The 23,389-nt window shown below is 48.4% G+C and overlaps 1 protein-coding gene across 1 annotated transcript in view; it reads left to right on the top strand.

Moving 5' to 3' along the window:
- Positions 1-21,122, top strand: part of LOC144178523 (LIM homeobox transcription factor 1-beta-like) — a 296,217-nt gene extending 275,095 nt beyond the window's left edge. Inside the window, exons 6-9 of the mRNA XM_077706447.1 lie at positions 3,307-3,384; positions 4,805-4,970; positions 6,358-6,450; positions 16,462-21,122. Of these exons, the coding sequence (XP_077562573.1) occupies positions 3,307-3,384; positions 4,805-4,970; positions 6,358-6,450; positions 16,462-16,712 (588 nt within the window). The 3' untranslated portion in view covers positions 16,713-21,122. The remainder of the gene's footprint in view (positions 1-3,306; positions 3,385-4,804; positions 4,971-6,357; positions 6,451-16,461) is intronic.
- The last annotated feature ends 2,267 nt before the right edge of the window (positions 21,123-23,389 follow it).

Genomic DNA, 23,389 nt, shown 5'->3' with positions numbered 1-23,389 from the left:
AAGCAGGCCTCGAAAATCTTCTACACTAAAAGCAGAATCAAGTGCAAACAAGCAAAATCGCTCTTGCTGAGTCGGAGAGCCGATGCGTCAGACCATCACATCCAGTATTTTTTTCAATGCCAAACGTTTCAGCCCCGAGCGGCCAACCAAGCCTTTTTCTTCTACTCCTGCTACTCCTCCCCAAAATAGCTAGCCTTTCCAGCGCTTTAGACACGTGACCGGTTACTCTCGGATCGACGGGGTGGTGGAAAGTGGCAACGCTGGCAAAACGTGCTCCGCCGCGGCGCTGAGTTTTCTATCGCTGGCCGGAGCGCCGCTACTTCAACAATCTCTAAGACTGGTTGCTTGGCAACCAGGCACTAGCCGCTCTCAAATTCAGTTTCGGTCGGGAGATCCCGGTTAAGCTGGGGATCCTACCTTACGACATGTGAGCGAAACAGGCGCCCCACTAACTGCCATTGTAAAGTGGGCGATGCGTTTGGCATTGAAAAACTACAGAAGACGATGGTCAGACATAGAGAACAACCGCCCCGTCGAGCCCGCGCATGCACAGGAGGGTTCTTGGGCCGCGCCGCAATGCAGAGGTCACGGCGCGAACCTGCAGGGTTCTGTCAGTGATGGGGCTTTGCCACCAACCTCTGGGCCTCTGCAGGAAAGTCCGACGGCGAGTCGTGCTGCCCGCCCCGTCAACACGCCTGCCCGCTCCGTCAACACACACTCCACAATCGATCCGTAACAAGCAATTCATAGAGTGTCGGCACCGCAGGAACGCTTCAACAGTTGTGCTCCTGTCCCAGAGCGAAACCAGCGGCTACATTGACAAAGGCGCCGCAGAACCAAGCTCCATCGCATCCGTCACGTAGTAGTAGCGTGGTGAGCGAGCAGCGAGCAGGCGAGTTGCCTCTGTTCCGAAAAACTGAGAGAAAAATTGAACTGGTTTAACGCATGGCGAGGAAGTAACAGAAATGATACAGGAGCAACGCCCTGACGTGCTTACAGCATGACAGTCGAACGGGCAGAGAAACGCTCTCAGTCGAGCCAGGGATGCGGACTACTGGGTGCTCGTGGAAAGCCCCTTTTAATAACCAGGAGTCTCAACCATCAAAAGGAGTTGGCACACGCCACCGAAAAGGGCAAATACACAAAACAGTTTCCATAGGTCCCGTGACAGAAGCCGGCGTACGCTGAGAAGGGGAAGGAGGAGTCCAACAGATGCCAGACTCAACCTCGCACAAACAAAAGCACTTTTGCAGAGCCGGAGAGGCGATGAGGTAGATACCACCGCCGTCAAAGGTTGCTCGAGAGAGTTCTGGCCGCGCTGTATTTTCGAAGTCGCATGAGCGAAGCAAGCGGTCTTCCCCAAGGCTATGTGGGAAAGTATATACCAAGTGGTCTTCCCCAAGGCTATGTGGTAAAGTATCCAGGCGCGTTGTCGCGCTGGGCGCTGTTGAAGTCTGCGCACCGCGTTAACAGACGCACACACACAGTCGATTCGTAACACCGGGTCGAGCCCGTTCGCCCATGGCTAACGCTGGGTCCGTGGTCACCACGTAAATTTCATGAGCGGCAGCGGGTGCCTGGGCTGCCGCTTTTTTTCTGAAATGCGGAATGGGTCTAGTGCAAGACAGACCGTAGGTGGCTGGGTGGAGAGCGGATGCGGTTCAAAATAACCCCATGCGAGTTGCACCTTATCAGGAGAGAAAGCAAATTAAAAAAATATACATCGGCGCGCAATAACGTATCTTTGTTCGACGCATGTGCAGCTTTCCCGCTCATGGTAGTCCTTTCAACAGTGATTACTACTGTAGTTATTGAGCGAAATGTAAAGCTTTTCGCGCAGCTAATATTGGGGGTGAAAACGTGCTTTGTGCACAGTTTCAAGTCTCGCACGTTGTGCGACTAGGTCCCTGAGCCATGGAAACTATCCCATAGAAATGCATGGGGAGTAAGATTTGACATTGAATTGCACAGAAAATATTCAGAATCCTGGAAAATTCTTTTAGTGTTTTCATCTTCACGTTCACTTGTTGGTTTATGCCAAATATCACTTTCCTGAAGTGGTTTTGCTAGGTTTCCGAGAGGGGTTGGAATTTTGAGCGAGAAATCTGGCAGAAAGCACTTGCGATAGCGTGAATGCGCGCCAGGGAAACGGCGAAGAGCACCAGACAACGTGTCTTGAACCATAGTTAATGCATGTAAATGCCTGCCGCAGAGATTGCCGGAAGCCATCAAAAGCTTGGCCATGCGAACATCTCTTCACATTTTCTCGCGGGAAAATATCTCATTCTAGTGGACTCAGCTTTCATTTTCCTTGGTTGTTCGCAGTCCAGCGAGAAGCTTGAAGGGCCCATGCACCACTTTTTTCAGCCTTTGGAACGGTTTTAGAACATCAACGAGCGCGTCCAGCCTTTATATTAGGGCCAAGAAATACCTGAGCAAAACAATACTGTTCTACGCGCAACAGACAACTTGTCTCTTTTTCCTACGTCCCTCCAAAGTGCGGGAATTCTTGGCGTGCTTATGTGATGTCACACGAGCGATATTGCCGCAGTTTGCCGCCTTGCTTGCAGTTGCAGCAGTAAATGCAATAAAGTTCACTAGTACGGATTCTTGGGCAAGTTGGTGTGGCGATCTTGATGAATTCATAGCGCAAAAAGGACGAGGACAGAGAGAGAACACACAACACAGCGCTGTGTTGTGTGTTCTCTCTCTGTCCTCGTCCTTTTTGCACTATGAATTCATCAAGTAAATGCAAGTAAACAAACAAACAAACAAACAAACAAACAAACAAACAAACAAACAAACAAACAAACAAACAAACAAACAAACAAACAAACAAACAAACAAACAAACAAACAAACAAACAAACAAACAAACAAACAAACAAACAAACAAACAAACAAACAAACAAACAAACAAACAAACAAACAAACAAACAAACAAACAAACAAACAAACAAACAAACAAACAAACAAACAAACAAACAAACAAACAAGCAAACAAACAAACAAACAAACAAACAAACAAACAAACAAACAAACACTCGATAGCTGTTTTGAAGAAATTTTGGACAAAAGCAAAGCAGAGGCTAAAAAAAGTCACGCTGGTGTTAAGAAATCGCGGAGATTTGTTCTGTGCTGGCAATAACTTGTGATTTTACAGCGCTTACAGGGGAGATTGAAAGAGAGAAGCAATTATTAGCACCGCTGCAGAGGCCCTATAAGATTCGCTGAACTCTGCACACCTGGTGGTCTGAAAATGTTACGTAAATTGCGTCATTTTCCGCCTTTGGTTTCGTAAATGCAGGTTCGCGAAACACTCGCCAAAGAGACGGGCCTCAGCGTAAGAATTGTCCAAGTTTGGTTCCAGAACCAGAGAGCAAAGGTAAGACAACATTACCAAGTTTGCCATTGCAATCGTACACTCTACACACTAGGAAATCGCCGCAGGTGGAATTCAACACAACGTTCAAGAACGCCCTATCAGTGTGACCCTAATGTGCGAAGTTGGTGACCGACGAGGCCAAGCAAGCAATTAGAATTAAAAAAAAAAGAATCTCGGCAGGGAAAACAGCGCATATGCACGCCTTGCGCTGTTCTCCCAGAACAGACTCAATTTTTTACTCTAATCGCATGCCAGGCTTCGTCATCCACCAAATTCGCACATTTGGGTCACACTGATTAGCCGTTCTTGGGCGTTCTGGTGAAACCCACCCGCGGCGATTTTCGTCAATCGCCGAATTCACTTTGTTGGCTGCATGGATTGGTCAATCGAGTGCATGGTAGTGGAGCTGAACCACGGGATTGCCTTAGAGCGCCTACAAGTAAGCTGCAGGATGGCGCTTGCACATAGTAGGTTGTTAGCATGTGTCCAGTAGCCCGTTTCGTAAATGTTTCGTTGTGGTACTACTTTGTATACTTTTTCATCGCATATTTGTGTTCTTATTTACCTTTGCTATTTTGACCCCCCTGGGCGCGGTCATTCAAGGCCTATTTGCGTTGGCAGCGCCAACTTTGCAATGGTCCTTTAGTGTAAAATCAATTATTAGGCAAGAAATTTTCAGGAAGACCCGAACTCATTTTCATATTTTTGCGCTGCTCTACCCTGCTGCGGTGTTCAGCCTGTGCGCTAGCTTCAGGTAAACACGCGTTGCTTCATTGCCGGCTTTGGTGCTTTGTTTCTTCGGTTTCCTCGTGGTCTAGGAGGACTCCGCAGCCTGTCGCTTGCTCGTTTTCTGGCTTGAACTGCCTGAAAGTATTACTTCGCATTATGTTCCCGCCACAACTTCTTCCTCGAACGCTGACTACTGTTTCTTTCTCTAGGTCTGCAGCAGCGTTTACCGAAATGAATAAACGACTTTTGGGGAAACCTCGCCGATGTTACATGGCTGATCACATGTGCACATGTTTGGGAGTAGTTTGTGCCAATCTATCAGCAGTATAAGCGGGACTAGCTGCAAGAGGTGGTCTTGCTATTTGGTTAGAGCTAGGAGAGATCAAATCACGAAAGGTTTGGAAATCACATAGCACCCTTTGGAGTTTCTATAGCCCATTCAAAATGTACTACATCAATATTAATGACCACTCTTTGCGCTCGAACGAGCCAAGGACTGCCTTTTTAAGCATGGATAGGCACAGCGCGCCCAAGAATCGTGGTCTGTCTTCTACTAAGGTGGAGATTTGGGGTTTTAGTTGTCTGCCTTCCAGTTATGGTTTTAATAAGAAGAAAAAGGTTTGGTTATCTTCGTCTTTCTAAGTAGCTGTAGGATCAATGCGTGACGGCTGCTCTTTTCTCGGGGCCGCAGTTAAAGAAGATCCAGCGCAAGCAGCAGCAACAGCAGCAACAGCAGCAGCAGCAGAGCCAGCAGAACGCGGGGGGAGACAGCTCGGGCAGCGAGATGGCCTCCTCCACCAAGGACTCCAAGAAGAGCGACGACGGCCGCCAGTCCGCCTCGCCCACCGACCTCAGCTGTGAGCACCGCATTATCGCTTTGTCCGGAAGGAACTTTCCAGAAAGAGGGTTTCACCTCGCCATGATGGTGTTAGCCTTTATGGGCAACTTCCTTGCAAGTTTACTTCCCGCAGCTACCGAATTACAAGGAAAAGTATATCCCACAATGACGACTCGAACTAGTCGTATCCAGCCAAACTGTGATTTCGGGTTCCGCTACTTTCCAAGTCTTTTAAAACAAATTAAAGCCCCACAAGCTTCGCTGCCACAATACTTGCAAGCAGTCGTAGTTAAAATGAACTAACAAAGCCGCAACTCCGGCGTTGGTGCTACTCGTTCGTCACTTAGACAAGGTGACCACGCTACTTTGCCGTCCGTCGAAATCCAGCGCCGGTGTAGTACCGCAGACCGCAGGCACTGCGGCCACGAGGAGCACTGCTGAAATAAGAGTAAGGAGCGAGTGTTTTAGTGAAATTACCGCACGCCCGAATTTACAGAGCCACGGTCACAGTGCGGCAGGCTCTTAAGGATTTGTATATGCATTTTATACCCGAGTTTATTTCAGATGTTTGCCCACGTACAGCATCTGACAGGTCCCATAATGGCGCGATAGTGTGCAGTTAAACTTTTGCGGAAATGTAGACATCGAACGTTCTGTTCCGTGCCCTGACATTAAATTTCTAGGAATTCTAGCTGCGTTCCACATCTGAGTGATCATGCAGTGCGGAGCATGCAAATGACACCGCAACTCTTTTCAATCAACTGCTACATGGGCAGCGAGAAGCCCCTAAACCAGTGCTACTCATAACGTTTTGCAAGACATTTCCGCAGGCAGTGCAACTGAAGAATATAGAGTGGCATGCTCTCGCTCGATCATTTCTTTGTGCTCCGACTCGGTTCGGAGTATGTCAGTCAGCACTAACGCTGTGCATCTGGCTGATTTGCTTGCGATTTGCGCACACAAGCGCAGCACTGACTAACAAGTTCCAGAGCAGTATGTTTCCGTCTTTGTGGCGCCCTGTATTACGTGCTGCGTGCTTTGTGCGACTATAGTACCGACACCTGATGAAACGGCCTCAATTCTGCACGTACTACACGTTTCGATTAAACACTATCATTTGTTTTGGTGGTGTGCGCCGCTCCAGTCGCGCAGCGGCCACGTGCTGGACGGCGCGTCACAGCCTTCTTTTCCACGCAGCTTATAACCCCTGATCTTAATTTGTTCTTGTAATAGCCATCCCAATGTATGATTTAAGGTTAAAGAACATTGTTAGCATCGGCAATGAACTTGTGTTCTGCCTCAATTGTGCCGAAGGTTTCTTTCGCGCCAAATAATGTTGGAATGTACGCACCATGCCACAATTATACTGTTGTGGTTTCAAACTAGGTTCCCTGTTTCCTTCGCAGCCCCGCCCTTTTCAAGACTAGGGCTTCTCGAGTCGGCAGCCGTGAGCTCCCCATACCAGCTGCAACCTCTCCCTTACGGCACGCATCACGATGGTAAGCTGGTGTGTCACGTTTATCTGCGTACTTAAATGCATCCATGATACACTTCCAGCCTACGCCGGCCCAGACAACCCCGAGCGAGATAAAGAGATTTCCGAAGCAGTGGTTAGTTGAGCTATCCTCTGTGTTAGACCTAACTGTGCACGGGTCTAGACAGGATTACCAATAGGATGCTAAGGAACCTAGATGACAACTCTGTTAAAGCCATCAAAAGCTCCTTTTATAGCCATTGGACTCTGCGTCAATCCTGAAAACACGAACAAATCCCATTTTTTCCCCAAAGCACCAAAACCCTCACGCCTAAATATATTCGACCGATATGCCTCACCTCCTGCCTATGAAAGTTCAAGGGACATGTACATTATACATAAAACTCGTCAAGCATTTACTGCACAAATAACTCCTTCTTCACACAATTGTTGCGTACGTTGATCGACATAAGACATTCTTCTTCAACTGTCCCACAAAATAACCACATCACCGCATAAACATAACACCGCCGCTATACTATTGCATTACACTGAACCAAATTTAAGCCTTTGATAATGTTTGACACATAACCATACTCCACGGCTTATACTCCACAGGCCCAGGATCACGCACATACAATTTATCCGCAGCTTTCTCACGAGCAGACCAGCTATGTACAAATTGCCGATATTATTTCCATTACTCTAACCTCCCCAATCCCTTCCAAATTCAGGCTCGCCACAAGGCGCCGTCCTTTCCCCTTTACTGTTCAATCTCACCATCCTAACCACCCTTACCAACTCCAACAAATCGCTAACCTTAATTTTGGTTTGTATGCCGACAATATTACACTTTAGATCAACAAAGGCAGCAATGCTGAAATTGAGACCACCGTACATAGAGCAATAGAGGCAGTGATAGAAGCGGCTGCTCAAGCGGTCCTCACCTGTTCGCCAGCCAAATTCCAGCTGCTCCTACTCCCCCAAAACACAAATCTCACCCCCCCCCCTTTCCTCAAATATCCACATTTATGCGAGAAGCCCCATCCCTAACGTTGAAATAATCAAAATCTTGGGCATCAACATCCAACAAAATATATTTAATACCCACTTGATAAGCCAAATCTAGCAACACGCCACACGACTTCGACATGGTATAAGGCGCACTAGACGGGGACACAAGAAAAGACAGGGACACGGGACGAGCGCCACACAAGCAATAGTTTTAATTAGACAAGTTACCAATTGACATTGAGGCCTCAAGGAGGCTGAACGCCTCCGGCTACTTCAAGCCTTCGTCCTCAGCATACTGACATACGGCCTCGCTTATCTAAATACATCTAGAACAGAATTAAGCGGAATCAACCTCATGCTCAGAAAAACCTATAAAGGAGTGCTACAGCTACACCTCAGTACTTTCCCTGTCCAATTCAAAGTTCTCGGTGGGCTTCAAACTACAGAAGAACTCTGTGAAGCTTATATCGCCAATCAAATCACGAGACGCTCAAAAACTCTATACCAGGGAACAATTTAAGAACGGCAATAGCTCATGTACGGTATCACTCCGCCTAAGCGATGGATTCGGGTGTCAACGGGCGCGCGCGTTTTGAAACGAGATTGCTATGAATGGATGATATCGTATGCCCTCTCCCATGCAGTTTGTTTGTCGTTCCTGCAGTAGTTTATAAGCATATTAAGTCCTAAAAATCAGGGAAATGGCTCGTGCAATGTTCAAAATATTCCCAGTAACGCACTACTTGCGCCGCGCGGAGTAACATCCGGCTGCGGTGATGACCACAGCGGCAACTTCCGTTGCCGTTCTTAAGTTGTAACCGAGTATAGACAAACTCTAGACACCCCAGTGGACCTGTGAAACATGGTTAAGTAGCGCGGTAAGGACGGGGCAAAAGTAGAGACCACACAGGACTAGCGCTAGTCCTGTGTGGTCTCTACTTTTGTCCCGCCCTTACCGCGCTGCTTAACCATGTTTCACAGTTCGAACCAACTAGCCCACATTTACACGTTGACCCCAGTAGACACCCCCCCCCCCCTCCTCGCGGCACCCGTGCTAAATAATTAACAAACCTGCACGGAGGAACATGAACTCAGAATTTCCCACCAAAAGACGTTTCAGTTTCAGTTTCGGTTTCGCCTTATTTTCCAAACAGAATAAATAACATAACATTAGTATACACACAGGGGTCCCATAGTGAAGCACACTGTGGAACCCCTGATGATTAATAACAAAATCAAGCATAAGTGCAGTCGCTGAACAAAAATGAACGCATAAAAATTATACAATTCAAAAACAAATCATTAAGCCACGAAATGTCAAAACAGTGCTACTATGTCAGCGAAAAGCAGGAGTAAAGAACGCTTAGAGTGAGCGAAAAACATCTAGAGGAACGTAACAGCTTAATATTTATAACAGCACTATAACCTACTTACAGATGCATGTTCACATATACACACACATATAGAAAAATGTACATAGTTATAAATACATTGTCTTATGTATTAACATCAGCTAATACAAATGTGTACAAATACAAGACCACATACTCATAAACATGTCCGTAAGGTCCAGGAAATCGTAAGGTGCAAGAAAGGTGCAAGAAAGGTGCAAGGAAGGTGCGCGTTTGCAACGTGCACCAGCATTGCATCGACAATACGGCGACAGACCTAACATCCACTACGTCGACGCGGAGAAATAACGGCGGCATGATGCCTTCCCAACCATCTCCCATTGCCCTTCCGATCACATCCAACGCAACGTCCTGTGCATCGGCTCCACCGACCCAGCCATGGCAGAAGAGGCGGCGAACGCAATAGCGCGAACGCAGAAGCCGACCCCCACCACATTGATCGCCGATTCTAAAATGGCAGTTCAAAATTTCGTCTCCGGCTTTATTTCGCCTTAGGAACCTGATTTTCCAACAAGCACCCCCGACGTCCCGAGTGACGGCAGCGTACGTCCGCCTGGAGGGAAACGAAGTTGCCCACAGTCGGCTCGAGAACTCACCAGACGAGGCGGAATGGGCTCGTTCCCCTTCCTTGGGGCCGTATGAAATTGCCACACACGGCCTCCTCTCTCGCCGTGCCTACACCCCGACCCACACACACAACTCACAGTCCATCAAGGACACTCGTGACGTCTTCTACAGACTAACACCTAATCCACCCAGCCATACACACTTCACCAAGCTCTACACCCTGCCAGTCTCTCGGCACCCTTCAGCACCATATGTGGGGATGCCCGAGAGACTGCCGCCCAATAATAACGAAGTCTGATCAGTGGCCGGGAAGCGCTGCACAGTTGAGACTAGGAGGCTCAAGCTTCGCTCGTCGCCTGGGCGGCAATGGTTGCCAACCCCAACGGCGGGCACCACCGCCAATTAACTGTGCTCTTCCATAATTAAGCTTCTTCTTGTCTGGCTAGCCACCACGAATAATTTTTGTGCTGCGTCGCAGGTCACGAAATAAAAGCCCAGCTAACTACGTCCAGTTGTACGAGTCAGCTGCCGGCGATTTCTGCATTGGCGATGGCGTTCCCCTTTGAACTGATGTGTGGCCCATTTCATGTTCCCACGGAGGAAATTCGCCAATTCTTGATAAAACTAAAAAAAAAAAAACTACTCACTCACGGCGATCAACACAATCTCGATCAATCAATCAACGAATGAGGTTAACCTTCAATTTTAATTACTAATGACTTCACTCTGAGGCGATCCCGTTGTTTACGCCGGTGCCCACGAGGGTCAAATCCATGCCTCCAACAAAGCGAATTCTGCAATGACAGCAGCGTGCAAATGCAGCTTGACTAGTCTGATCTATACTCCCTGGCACTGCGCAATGCAGATCGTCCCGGTTGCATTGCGGGGTGCCACTGAGTGGACGTGTCATTCACCCAATTTGGTCTGATGGCGCCGTAGATGGGTCACTACAGTGCATTGCAGTGAAGCTGAGCCGCGGGATGGTCTGAGAGGGTTCACCGCACGCCGAAATTCGCTACTCCCCTGTGCAGCACCTCCTCACAGAGCTGCATTTGTGAAGACTTGCTAAAACAGCTAATAAAGCAAATCGTCTCATTCAAACAACTATAATCAGCCAGTTCAACCAGTTCATTAATCATTAGTAACTTCAGCTGGCGCGGACATTCGTAGCGCTTCTTTCTGAGTGTTCCTCGCTTTTCTTCGCATGTTTTCGCAATTAAATGATTAGGCGAGGGGGCATGAATAAGGATGCGAATGCGGAACCGCACACACAATTTATGCTTCTGTCGTTAAGGGCGAAGCAAAAGAGATAACGACGAGAGCTAAGTGCATCAAGTTTTTAAACTGCAGGTTTCTTCGGTTGCCGTTGGCAGAGAGCTTTGGTGGCACTACACAGTTCGAAATACTGTCCTTGAAGGCCTAATTTAAGCCGAAATTAATATTTTTACAGCAAAGATGTACATAGCTACCCTCCGGCTTTGCTCCATGTCCAGTCGTTTATGCGGTGCGTCGACATGAAACAATATATTTTCGTTACCAGTTTCTCGCGAATGCTCTTCGCCGTAATTAGTCAGTTCACAGTTAAGCTGGAAACGTTAGACAACTCCCGTGTGATGTCATGGCCGCCTACGGAGAGAGTATGGTCTGAAAAGATGGCTGTTGTTTTACCCAAACTATCCCGAAACAAATTGCATGACAACGTCCGCTAAGGTGACTCTAACAGTACGCCAAGTTTCGTCTATCTTTCATAACTAAGTCGTGCACACTCACAATAAGGTTGTAAATAAGGGAAATTCCCGTCCGCTGTCAAATACATGGGCTTCTACAGGAGGGACACGGGCAGCCTGATATTTGTCTGCTGGAATAAAGCTGTAGACATTCCAAGCTTCCCTCAGCAAATTAACTAGGAAGTAATCTCAATCGTATATTACAAACAAACATGTTTTGTTTCGCGCAATAATTGGACTGGGCCCCAGTCGGCGCACAACGTCGCTGCTCGTCCTTATTCGCTAAGTATCATCATCATCATCATCATCATCATCATCATCATCATCATCATCATCAGCCTATCTACACCCACTGCAGGGCAAAGGCCTCTCCCATTAATCTCCAATTACCCCGGTCCTGTGCTAACTGCAACCAATTTATCCCCGCAAACATCTGAATCTCATCTGCCCATCAAACTTTCTACCGCCGCCTGCAGCGCTTGCCTTCTCTAGGGATCCACTCAGTTACCCTTAATGACCAAGGGTTATCTTGCCTTCGCATTACATGCCCTGCCCACGTCCATTTCTTCTTCTTAATTTCTACTAATATGTCCTTAACACGCGTTTGTTCCCTGATTCACTCCGCTCTCTTCTTGTCCCTTAATGTTACACCTATCATCTTCCGCTCCATTTCCCGCTGAGTCGTTCTCAATTTAAGTTGAACTCTCTTAGTGAGCCTCCAAGTTTCTCCCCGGCGGTGAGTACCGGTAAGATGCAGCTGTCATACACTTTCTTCTTCAGGGACAATGTTAGGCTGCCATTCGTTATCTGAGATGCCTGCCGTATGCACTCGACCCCATTCTTATCCTTCTAATCACCTCTGCCTCATGGTTCGGATCCGGGGTGACAACTTGGCCTAAGTAGATATACTATTTGCTTACCACTTCCACGGCCTCGCCACCTATCTCAAACCGCTGTGCTGTCGCGAGGTTATTGATCATTACTTTGGTTTTCTGCATATTAATTTTCCGGCCCACGGCTCTACTCTGTTTGTACAGTGCGGAAAGCATGCTTTGCAATTCGTCCCCCGAGTTACTTAGCACTAAGTATAGGGGCTGAAGAATTTTTTGCAGAGGTTGTCTTTCCTTTTAAAATTTCTCGAAACTTATGCTGCGGATCGTCGAAATGTCATATAAGATACAAAGATTTTTCCCGTACGATAAAGATGAGGAGACGACAATGGCGATCAGCAAATCATGCGGCCGAAATCGCCTTGTACCAACTTCAAGTCACTGCGATGCCTGCCACGTGCACGCTAAACGCCCACTCCACTCGCTCGCACAAGTCCCGCCGCGCCTGAAGCATTCTGCAGCGCCCGAGAACGGGTGTATGGTTTGTGGCCGATTTCGCCGCTATTGTTTCAAACATCGAAGTTGTTCCGGGACTTCCGCACTCAGTGAGGGGATTACGGGGGCAAGATGGCCGCATTTCGGTGGCGGCATGAAGTTGCCTCATCATAGGGGTAACGAGCTCGTTATAGTGGAGAATTACTGGGGCATTGGTTGCGCAAGCAAAACGTGATAAAAACAGCATAAACATACATATCACTATTGATCATAACTAATTTAAATAAATTCTAGTGAGCCTCGGCAAATTTCACTCATTCCGCTTAAGGACCGCATAGTTGCACAGCCAGTGACAGCGGAGGTCATCCGCAACACTTCCTGTTCCTCTATGAGTCTGTCTGTATGGTCGAGACAATTTCAAAATACTGAGATGTGTGCAGGTATTCGGGCAGGAGCCATAAAAATGCACCTAATACCCGCTACATGGGCCGATACGTTTACCTTTTGGCAATAATTGTCATTAGTAGACTGAACTAGAGCACAGAGTGTTCGAAACGCCTACACTTTCACTACATCAAAAGTGAAGCAAAAAGCGGGTAAAATTCGTAAGGGGCGCTGCGATCGCAAGACTTCAAAGTGTGGTGGTGTGGTAGAATGCCAGCTTCACACGAAAAAGACCGAGGTTCGATTCCCGCCAGTGGGAAGATTATATATTTTTGTATTAGTTTTTTATACAGTCCGCAAAAACTTGAGGTACACTAGTGCCTTAATTATTCGCGGACTATAGGTACCCAAGGTACTATACGCCTCGAGCGCGGCCTGTAGGGGCGCCACTGAAATCCCCCTAGCGGCCCGTTTCGAAAGCAGGCGCAGGAGTCTCCGTCCCGCTCCCCACTGTCGCCGCTACTTTTGCGGCGGGTTCACGACTGAGATTTAGAGTTTGCGGGCGTTGAAAATCCCTGTTTATGTGGAGCAGTCACTCTGTTCGCAAATGGGGTGTGTTTACGAGAGTGTAAATGTTTCTGACGAGATCTTAGTGTGGTGTTCTCGGTCTGTATAAGCGCCAGGTGTGTGTCACAGGCCAGCGTCGCGGACCGGCGTATGCATGGACCTGCATGTAGTTACACTGCCCTGAATTTACTAGCAGTGTTTCCATAACCACCGGTTCCTCTGATGTTCATGCTACGCGTATACGACTACGATGTAAATCAGTTTTGTGCGCTTACATATTCAGCGGAACACTCATACCTGACAGCAAACCAGTTACGTTTGCCAATAATATACCTCAGATATTGGTCACCACCATTTACAAGCCAGTGTGTGTTAATTTCTGGAATAATCAACGTAAGTACGACGGATAATGCAGAATTATACTCGGGGATCAGCACACGACAAAGAGTCGTCTTGTCGTAAGGTGAGCGCCCGCAAACATTCATCTGCTACATATATCCTCTGCGACCAGCGCTCAGACTGGCTTAGAATATAATCGGCGTCCGCGACTAAACGCTTCTTCGAAATATCGTCGTATGGCCCAGGGAGCCTGCAGAATAAAGGAGAAATTGAAATCAGAGGGCCTTATCATATACCCCACACTTTCATCACTTGTGAACTGCCTACCCTGTATACTTCCAAAAATGCGTCCGCCGAACGATCAGGTGTTCGTTGAAGTCGAAAAACAAAACGACAGTGAACGCGAGATTTGCGTGTGTGATTACCAAAACGTTCTTTGCTTGATTCCGCTCCGCATTTGTACACAGCGTCCTCCTGTCCTACCCCCCCCCCCCCCCCCCCCCCCCATGTCTCGCGAAATAGCGGTGCATTTCGCGTATAGTTGGTCTGGTGAGCCCTACCTGGCTTAAGTTTCGACGAACGTCTTTAGCATGTCAGAAGCTGAACTGTATTTGTCTTTTTCATTTCCGTTAGAGCTATTATGTTTCTTCCGCACTTGCACAGCATGTGTTTTTCCCTGGTTTCATATTAGATTACCTTGGTTCTTGCTAAAGGGCACGTGTGGGCACATATTTAATGACGTACAGGCTTGAAATATACTTAACATTTTCGCATGGCTTATATTCTTATAAAATGCATAAGTTATTGTCCGGGATTGGCTAATCACATCCCCGAAACATATTTTTCTGCGACGTATATATTCGAAACGAAGCCGCATTCGTTGTCCACGCTGCAAAATGAAGCCAACCTCTCACTGTGACAGTGTCAGGTCTAAACGAGGCGACAGTAGAATTAATTTGTGCCTGACGTATTTCGAGGTGACAGGGGGGACATGCTGCTACCGTCGCCTACGCCCGGAAGAGCGGCGACCACGTTCTCTACGAAGACGCAGCTTCTTTTTAAGTGACCTAAACGTATTCTTTGCTTATAGACGTCACCATAAGTTTTTTTAGGGCGCCGAAAGGCGAAAAGAAGCGAAACAGAACCAAAACACTGCACGAGCCCCTATCAGCCACGCAGCGCACATCCGGTCAACGCCGCGGAGAAGCGGCGGCAGGCGGCGCAGCGATCGCGAAGCTCGAGGCATATAGTTCCTCAAGGTACCTACAGTACCTTAAGCGTTTACGCCTAAGGATTACTATATTGACTTTTAGTGTTTATTTCTTGTTCGGCATGACGTGCAATAGTCATACTTTGACAGTGAAATCAATATACGTGCTTGCTTGGAACAGCCAATCACGAGCTAATTTGTAGTTTGTGATTATAAGAGAAACATTGCACCGTAATTTTCGTAGCTCGGAATACGACATATACATGTATACACTTACCTTTACATGCTTTTTTCTACGCTACAACGTCACATTTGCTGAATCGTCGCCTCGTAATTGCGTGCTCATGCACCGAGGTGCTAGTGTGTAGCCTGTCAGCGGTTTTTTTCAAAACGTAAAAAAAAATTGCGGGAAGATTAAGCGAATAAACATACATTCGGCGAACTGCTGCGTTGCTGGTGCACACTTCAGCCCAGAGGACTACTCGCTTCACGCCCGGTTTCTCAACATTTATGCGCTGTCTTCAAGAATTGGGCTCCGTCATATGATATTCCGTGCATGCGCTCCGCTCCGCAGTAGTTCATGTAGCAGACGACGCGAGCATTCTTGACATCTCAAGAATTCAGGGATTTCCCCTTCAGATTGGCCGTCTTAATGATAAAGTGCATTTATTTGTTTGGATATATATATATATATATATATATATATATATATATATATATATATATATATATATATATATATATATATATATATATATATATATATATATATATATATATATATATATATATATACGATAGAGAAGTCAAACTGAAAAACATAACAACATTTATTCTAACGTTTCGACCGGGGGCCGGTCTTTTTCAAAGACCAACCGTTCGCTTGCCCCTACGTTCGAATACTCCGGAAGAAATTTCAAATTATTAGCATCCCTAACGCAATTGCTATTTGATAAGTATAAATAAATTGTTCCGCATTAATTGGGTAACTGCGACATTCAATTCCTCAGCGTCTTCAAGTAGGCTAGATGCCGTATTTTCTGGAGCTTCAGTACCTATAATTATAAGCAACCATCGCGACGTGTTTTGCTCCCGCCCCCGCCCAAAGAGATAGTATAAAGACTCGACATGTTACATCACGGAGCTTCGAATCTGAGCCCTCCGTTCCGCCTCGAGCCTCGCGGTTGCGAGGGGTGCGGAATGAAGGGACCAAATGCGTGTCATGTTTTGGGCCCCAGTATGTGACGATCTTTTGTGTGGCTAGCGCTTTTCGCATGCAAGTCTCTCAAAAATGCACTCAGAGTTAAAGGGGTTCCGGATACCCTTGAAGGTTGAGAATCCCTGGAAACTGGCCACATCCGTCTTGCTTCAGCTGCCCAGCTTTTCGCTGCTAGCGGCCCCTTCCGCTGACATGACCGAAAGTGATCTGGGGCCTTCCGCCCTCCCGCTTCAGATGCCTGCTTGACAAGCGTCCGTGCCTACCTACCGCAGGTTCCTACTACGGGCCGACACACGGTGACCCGACGTACCTAAAGTCGGAGATATCGATGGAGAGCGAGACGTCCCTGAGCGGCCTCGAAGACGTGCTCATCGGACCGGGAGGCGGCGGGCAGCCTCCTCCGGTCCTCGCGGATGCCGCCATGTTCGCTTCGTCGGCCGTGAACCCGATCGACAAGCTGTACTCGATGCAGACCTCCTACTTCAGCAACAACGAGTGCGAGTGCTTGGGCGGCTCCAACTGACGGCGCCAGGGCGCCTCCGCGCCGCGCCGACCCAGGAGGCAGCGCGCTCACGGCCGGAACGGCGCAGCCCGGCGGCAGCGCTGTGCCCTGTAGCGGGAACGAACCGCGCGCTCGACGCGCTTTCCGCCGAGTGCGACGCGCTCGCTTCGTGCGCCGACAAACATGACACGTGTACGGCGTGGGTCCTGGTACGAGTACCACGGATTCACGTTTTCTTTTCTCTTTTGTCAGTGAGTGTAGAGGCCGACGGAGTAACAGAAATGATCGATGCCGGTGCTTTTTGTCGGCCATATGATTACGGGGCCGAATGTAAAAAAATATCACCCTGGTACGGCTCTTGTGCGTGTGTTTTGTGCCATTGGCAGCAACATCGAACCCCAAGACTCTCTGTTGCACCCGATAAGCTTTCTGCGCGCGCGAATCCCGAATCAAAATGCCTGCGTCGCGCCATCTTTTCACCGGTGTTAGTAAAGTGCGACAGGTACTTGCTTATCGCCTTTCTTTGGGGTTGACTCTGTCTTAAATACTGCTTGTTTTTTTAGAGTGCCTGTCTGGTGATTCTTTTCCTCGCGAATGTATGAGGCGGACGCGCAGCCAAATCACAGGCACGCCGCGTGTACGGCGCGCAAATACATTGTAGGGTATGAAATAAACGCAGCGGGAACGAAGAGATTTGTGGTTACACCAATTTGGCAGAATTGGGAGTGTTTGCGATGAACCGAATGACAGGCTACTGAATTGGCAATGTGCGTAGCCCGACAGGTACCACACGTGGCTTCTCAGAGAGCAGAAGAGTGTCCCCTTATGATTTCTGTCCTCCGAACCATCGCGCGCCTCACGCGGTGTCAACAGGAGTTCGGAAGACTAACAAAGGAACGCAAGGGAACCGAAGCTTGCCATTAAGAAGAACATACGAAGCAGGGATCTGGACTCAACAGATAGTGACCACCAGGCGACGAGCCAGAACACGAGAAAAAGGTGCGTGCACCCCTCAGCTGTCCTGTCAGTCACCGGTCGTCACGCAATTGCTATGTTTCGGGGTTCGCTATTTAGAAACTAAAACTGCCCTTTAAATAAAAGCTTCAGCAGCCAAGTATTTTTTAACTTCATTTGGTCAGTGCTTCGGTCTGCCTCCCCCCCCCCCCCTCCCCTGCTCCAATCAATAGACTGGATTGAGCGGTACTTCGCACTGAACATTGTCACAGAAACGTGGGGAAAGATGGGCCCCCCCGAGGTTACCACTGCCCGCGCATTGTTCAAAGTGACATCACGCGTAGTTCTTCTTTCAGAAGGTGCCGACGACAAGTGAACTGGTGCCAAATGCTGTAACTCGCAGTGCTGCCGTTACATTACATCGCTTTCTGTCTCCACAGGATGAGCCAGTTTACGGCGGAAACGAATTTATCGCCACTGCACTGCAGTCTAACCACAAATTACAGACATGGCGTAAACAAACGGTTTGCGGATAGGGCCAGGTAGGCTTCAGTATCAGGTGGTCCTTAGTACGGCGGAGCAGGCCTATGACGCTTGCACTGAAAGAAAGAGGGCACTACGGAAAAAAAGCCTACTTTTGTTAATGCGTAAGCTGTATCCCAACAAAACGATTCGCCTGAACGCATGCAGCTCAGTCAAAAGCCACGTGTGACAAAACCTGAGACGAGAGGGGCTGAATCAACTTTTTTCACACTCTCAATCGAGCTGTCAAACGTGCTGCTGTTCTACAATCCCGAACAAAGCGAGTGTTCTTTAAGCCGCATAAAAGTACTGCGCGAATATACTACTAATAAAAATGTGCTACATACTTTTGCGTGGGACTTTTGCGCATTCGCTTATTTCTGTATGATTTGCCACTTTTATGTTATCAACTGATTTAGATAACGTGCATTCAAGGCTTTCATTTACGGTGGGTGTCTTTAGCTTACCCAAGCCTGTTGTGCTCCATGAAACGGTTCAACTTAGTGCGCTTCCTTGTTGTTCTTGTCATTTTATGTCATTTTATTGCCTATTAAGTGCAGTGATAACCAGGCAAAATTTGTTTAGCGGTGACTTATTCCCCTGGACGCGGCATGCTTATTGTAATACTGTAGTCAGTGCGAAAGTAACAAAAAGAACTAAGAAACCGCTTCTCATCTCGGCCTCATGCGTAATTAATGATACTTATTGTTTTTTTTTATGTACACCGCACATTGCCTACGCGCATGCTCCACACTTCTACTTACTTCGCTCCACGAACGCCGCTGCGTATCGTGTTCATGGCAAGGAATGGATTGTCGGGCGCCAAGCTGCTTCACTGCTTCTCGCGATGCTTCACTTTGTTTACCTCGAGGTCGCCCCCTTTGCGCAATCGGGGTTTGTGTATAAGCCAACGAAGGCTACAGACGTTTCCTTGTTTTTCGTAGCGGTGCTTTGAAGAAACCGTTCTTTTTATGTGGATACGACGAGGCAGCCGTACTGTCTTTCGTCTGGTAGCAAGTCAAGTGAGCCATCTTAAATATGTGCACGGTTTAGCCCCGTGGAAAAGAGCCGCTGTTTCTCAAGTGGGGTGAAGAAGTCCTTTTTCGCGATGACCGATCCAAGGAGGGTTGTTTGGGTGATCACCCTCGCCTAGAAGGCAGCTGTATGGGTCGGCCTGCGCTTGTTTGCTGTCTAAAGTCTGAGCAAAGTGCTGGTCACGGAGCAAGGATATAGTGCTGGCTTAAATGCCCATTTCCTGAATCTGAAAAGTGTGCAAGATTCTGATTTTTTAGTTTATTAACCCTGTTATGGTTGCCCTGTTTTCTATACATCTGTATTCGTTTCTCGTGAGCCTTTTTGCGCTTTTTTTGCGTTGTGCCAAAGACCATTTCTTGTGAGAGATCAATTTTGTGTGATAGGGAGTTGTGCGGAATGTTGGTGACCGCAAGTGGAGGATTTTTTTCTCAGTTGCGCAGCAAATTGATTAGTGCGTGTTGCTGTTTATTTACTTTAATTACCGTTTAATTATGTGCTGCCATTTCTACTGTCTGCGATTATGAGAAAGGTGCGCCCACTCTTCCGCTGGCAAATATTGGGCCTTCTGGTGGCGCAGCGCGTTGAACTGCCAATAATCTTGCACTGCGTGCAAACAAGAACGCTTCAAGAATTGAACTACGACCTTGACAGCGTGTTGCACTCTGGTACACATGGTCACAACAGCCTGGCGCTGACTGCTAATCGCGTACGTTGGACATTAGGCTGACGCAGGGACGTGAACAAAACGTTGTTACGTTATGTTGCGTGTGCTTTTTATGTGTTGTGTTTAAAGTGCGCGATCTAAGTGCAGTTAAAATCTATCGCGAGTTGCTTTCAATCTTAATCTCAGGGCGTGCTGTCCACAATCAGGGAATCTGGAGCAATCTCAAGCGAAAGCGACAGGAAGCCGGAGAGAGTGTCGATTTGTTTCACGTGCTGAATTTCGTTTCGCGTGTCGTCAGGCCCGCCTCTGTGTCGCGAGAGAGGGGAGAAAAAAAAAAAAAAAAACGGGGCGCAGTATATGGAACTTTGACGATGCGAACGACGAGCATGCACGCTAATAGTCGTCATGTCACCACCTGACGTCAGGGGGACGAGGAGTGCGAGCAGGCTCTCCGAAGACCCCCGATAAATGAGTGCGCCGCGTTAACTGCGAGGAACCGGGAGTTGTCCGCATAGGCAACAATCGTCGGACTGTCCTCCGCGCAGAATATACGCTCGCGAGATCAGCTGCTAGTGTCTTTCACAACTTCGTATGACGTGTCGAAAAGTGCTCGCGTGGTATTTTGTATTGTATGTGCGCGAAACTGTTTGCGAATATGATTGTTTTTTTGTCTGATGTGAGTTGCCGAGACTGCCAAGAAATGCCCGCCTGTTGCAGAGCGGAGTGCGAGGAGGAGGAAAACTCAGTGTACACAGATCTGTTTTCGGGGAAATAAAGTTAGCTTCGACTAAAGAAACCAAATTCCATTAGATGGCATTGAATGATTTCATTTTATTCGGGGGTTTTTTTATGAATGCAGATTGGAAATTTTATGTGTGCTGTCAATAAAAGAAACAACAACAAAAAAACAGTAGCCGAATTTGTCATTCCTTGCAGTACCTCGTACCGACTGAAAAGCGATGGCTTCGGCAGCCGAACAACGTGGTGGTTGCAGCTCGCACTAATTCTTTTACCAAGGTGCCGTTCCTACCTTTAGAACCCAGGAGCTCGAGAATCAAATTGCACCCTTTGCCAGGCTCCGTACGGACGTGCACCCTCCGCAAGTTTTGCTACAAAGACAGGGACAAGGAATCCAGAGGAAAATGTGCGTGTTGCGGGGATCTAGTCATAAGTTATTCATTTAGTGATACCTCCGCTGGGTGTGACTGGAAGTTATTTTTCTTGCTCAGTTTGACTCGTGTAATAAAAGACAGACTTGAACCACACGGCCGCCTTCTCGTTTATTTTGCTTGCTGCTAGCGTCCAAACATCTCACCATAACATAAGTATCGGCGAGTTACATGGTAAGTAACGAAGTCCTGGAATTTTATTTCACTTGTATTGCGCAGGTGGTAACTAGGCCACAGAGACTCTGCACAGGCGCGTCTCTGCCGGAAAGAAAATTTATCTTTTTGTTGATGTACCTTAGAGTACTCTTGGGGCCTTTGACAGGCGCCTACCACATAAAAAGACGGCGGACACGCCCGTGTAAAAAAACAGTTTCAGCATAATTGCAAAAAAGGTGAAAGAAAATTAAATTCCCCATTATTCAACTGTAGCAAAAAATACAACAGGTGACGGATGCTTAAACAAAGTGATTCAGAAACCCACGCACTCGCCGCCCCCGGCTCCCATGGAACACTCCGGACATCCGCCACCCTCTCTCATGCCACCACGACCCTTGCTGAAGAAACCACTCTCCCACTTAGAGCCACCAAAGTCTCAGGTCGGCATAACACGTTTGTAACAGACTCCCCGCAATCGATTCGCAATTACCTCGCATTCCGCATATTCTTTTCAGCTAACAAGCTTCTTCAAATAATTCCAGCGCTCCCCTACATCAAAATCGTATGGACTCTAAATCGTATGGTCTCTACACCTAAATCGTATGACAGTCGATTAGCTTAACCAAGGTAACACTTCGTGGAAGAAAAGAATACAATATACATAGGGGGTATTCTCGCGGGTGAAATAAAGGCATTCAAGAACTCGAGTGCTGCAGAACACCAGGTGAATGCCATCATGTTCCGTCACTATGACGTGTCGGCTCGCAGAAGAAATGTGCCAATAAATTTATTGTCCACACGGATCAAGGTGTTGGCCGTTTAACAGACAACGAAGAACTTTAACGTTTTGAGTCTTCGCACTGTCTGGTATGCATAAACCCCCACTACCATTGTCATCGTTGCCTTTGTCGACCGCCTCCCAAAAAGTAATTGTCGTCCTTGTAGAGGCGTGATTGGGCCAGAAGCTGCATAGGCCTGAACTGTGGATGTACGATAACTGCGGGGTCGCCTGAAAAAGGGCTTAGGACTAAGATGGTGAAGCGTGCTCGTTAGCTGTTCGTTCAAAGAAGGTTGCCATTGATCCGGGTAATCAGTGCGAGGAGATTGGAGTTGGAGTCCACGTCGCCTATGTCCTGCATTGCATGCCCGCAAAGGAGATGGAAAAAAAAATTACGCCCACTTCCCCTCGCGGGAACCCTGGTGTGATGCGACGCTGAGGGGGGATCAAGCGCAAGCGGAGAGCAACCGTCGACCGAAAGGCCGCCGGAGAGCGGCACACCGGATATATGCGCAGCGCGCCCGAAGGAGAGGAGACCGCGGAGAGAGTGTGCCGCGGCTATGACGCAACACAATCCACTTTAATCCAATACAAGCCAAGCCAAGCCAAGCCAAGCCAATCCAATCCAATCCAATCCAATCCAATCCAATGCCCCTCGCGAGAGTGTTCGCTATCGGAGAGGAGAGGGGGTGAGTGGCTGCGGGCAACAACGCATGCACGCGGACAACAACGGACGCACGCAGGAAGGACAGGGCCGCCGACAAGAGATGCTCTGAGCGTCGCATCTAAAAAAAAAAAACTCCCCCGACCTCCCCGAAGGGGATCGTGCGGAAATGCGAATGCATTGGGTGCACCGATGAGTGCGCTGCGGCAAGCAGTAACGGAGAGAGGCGTGCGCTCCACTGCATTTATATACATTTTCCGAGCGCAGCGAGCGGAGAGAGGGTACGCGGAGAGGAGAGAGGGACCCGCGCAACACGCCCGCCCCGCGCGCGAGCACTCTCTCCCGCCGAGCTCCGCGATGCGAGCGCCCTCACACGCCCGAGCGCGCTCCCCCTCTCCACTCACTCTCCGCTACTCCGCCCGAGCTCCGCGATGCGAGCGCCCTCACACGCCCGAGCGCGCTCCTCCTCTCCCCTTGCCCTCCGCTACTCCCGCCCGAGCTACCACCTGCTCCGGTTGCTAGGCGCGCCACAGCTGTTGCTAGGGGCGAGGAGGAGCGTGGAGAGATAACACCTGCGGGCGCACGCCGACGGAGCACGACAACCCCCGACTAAGAAATGCATTCGCATTTACGACGATGACGACGACGAAGGCAGAACTACGAGGCGCGCGCTCACGTGCGCTCGCGCTGGAGGAATGCAGGCGCACGCCGACGGAGCACGACAACCCCCGACTAAGAAATGCATTCGCATTTAAA

This window comes from Haemaphysalis longicornis, unplaced genomic scaffold (genome assembly GCF_048455015.1).
Source record: "Haemaphysalis longicornis isolate Haplotype H1 unplaced genomic scaffold, Haemaphysalis longicornis Haplotype H1 scaffold_1, whole genome shotgun sequence".
Taxonomy (NCBI): domain Eukaryota; kingdom Metazoa; phylum Arthropoda; class Arachnida; order Ixodida; family Ixodidae; genus Haemaphysalis; species Haemaphysalis longicornis.
The sequence above is the reverse complement of the archived record's forward strand: the minus strand, read 5'-3'. Positions and strand labels throughout refer to the sequence as shown.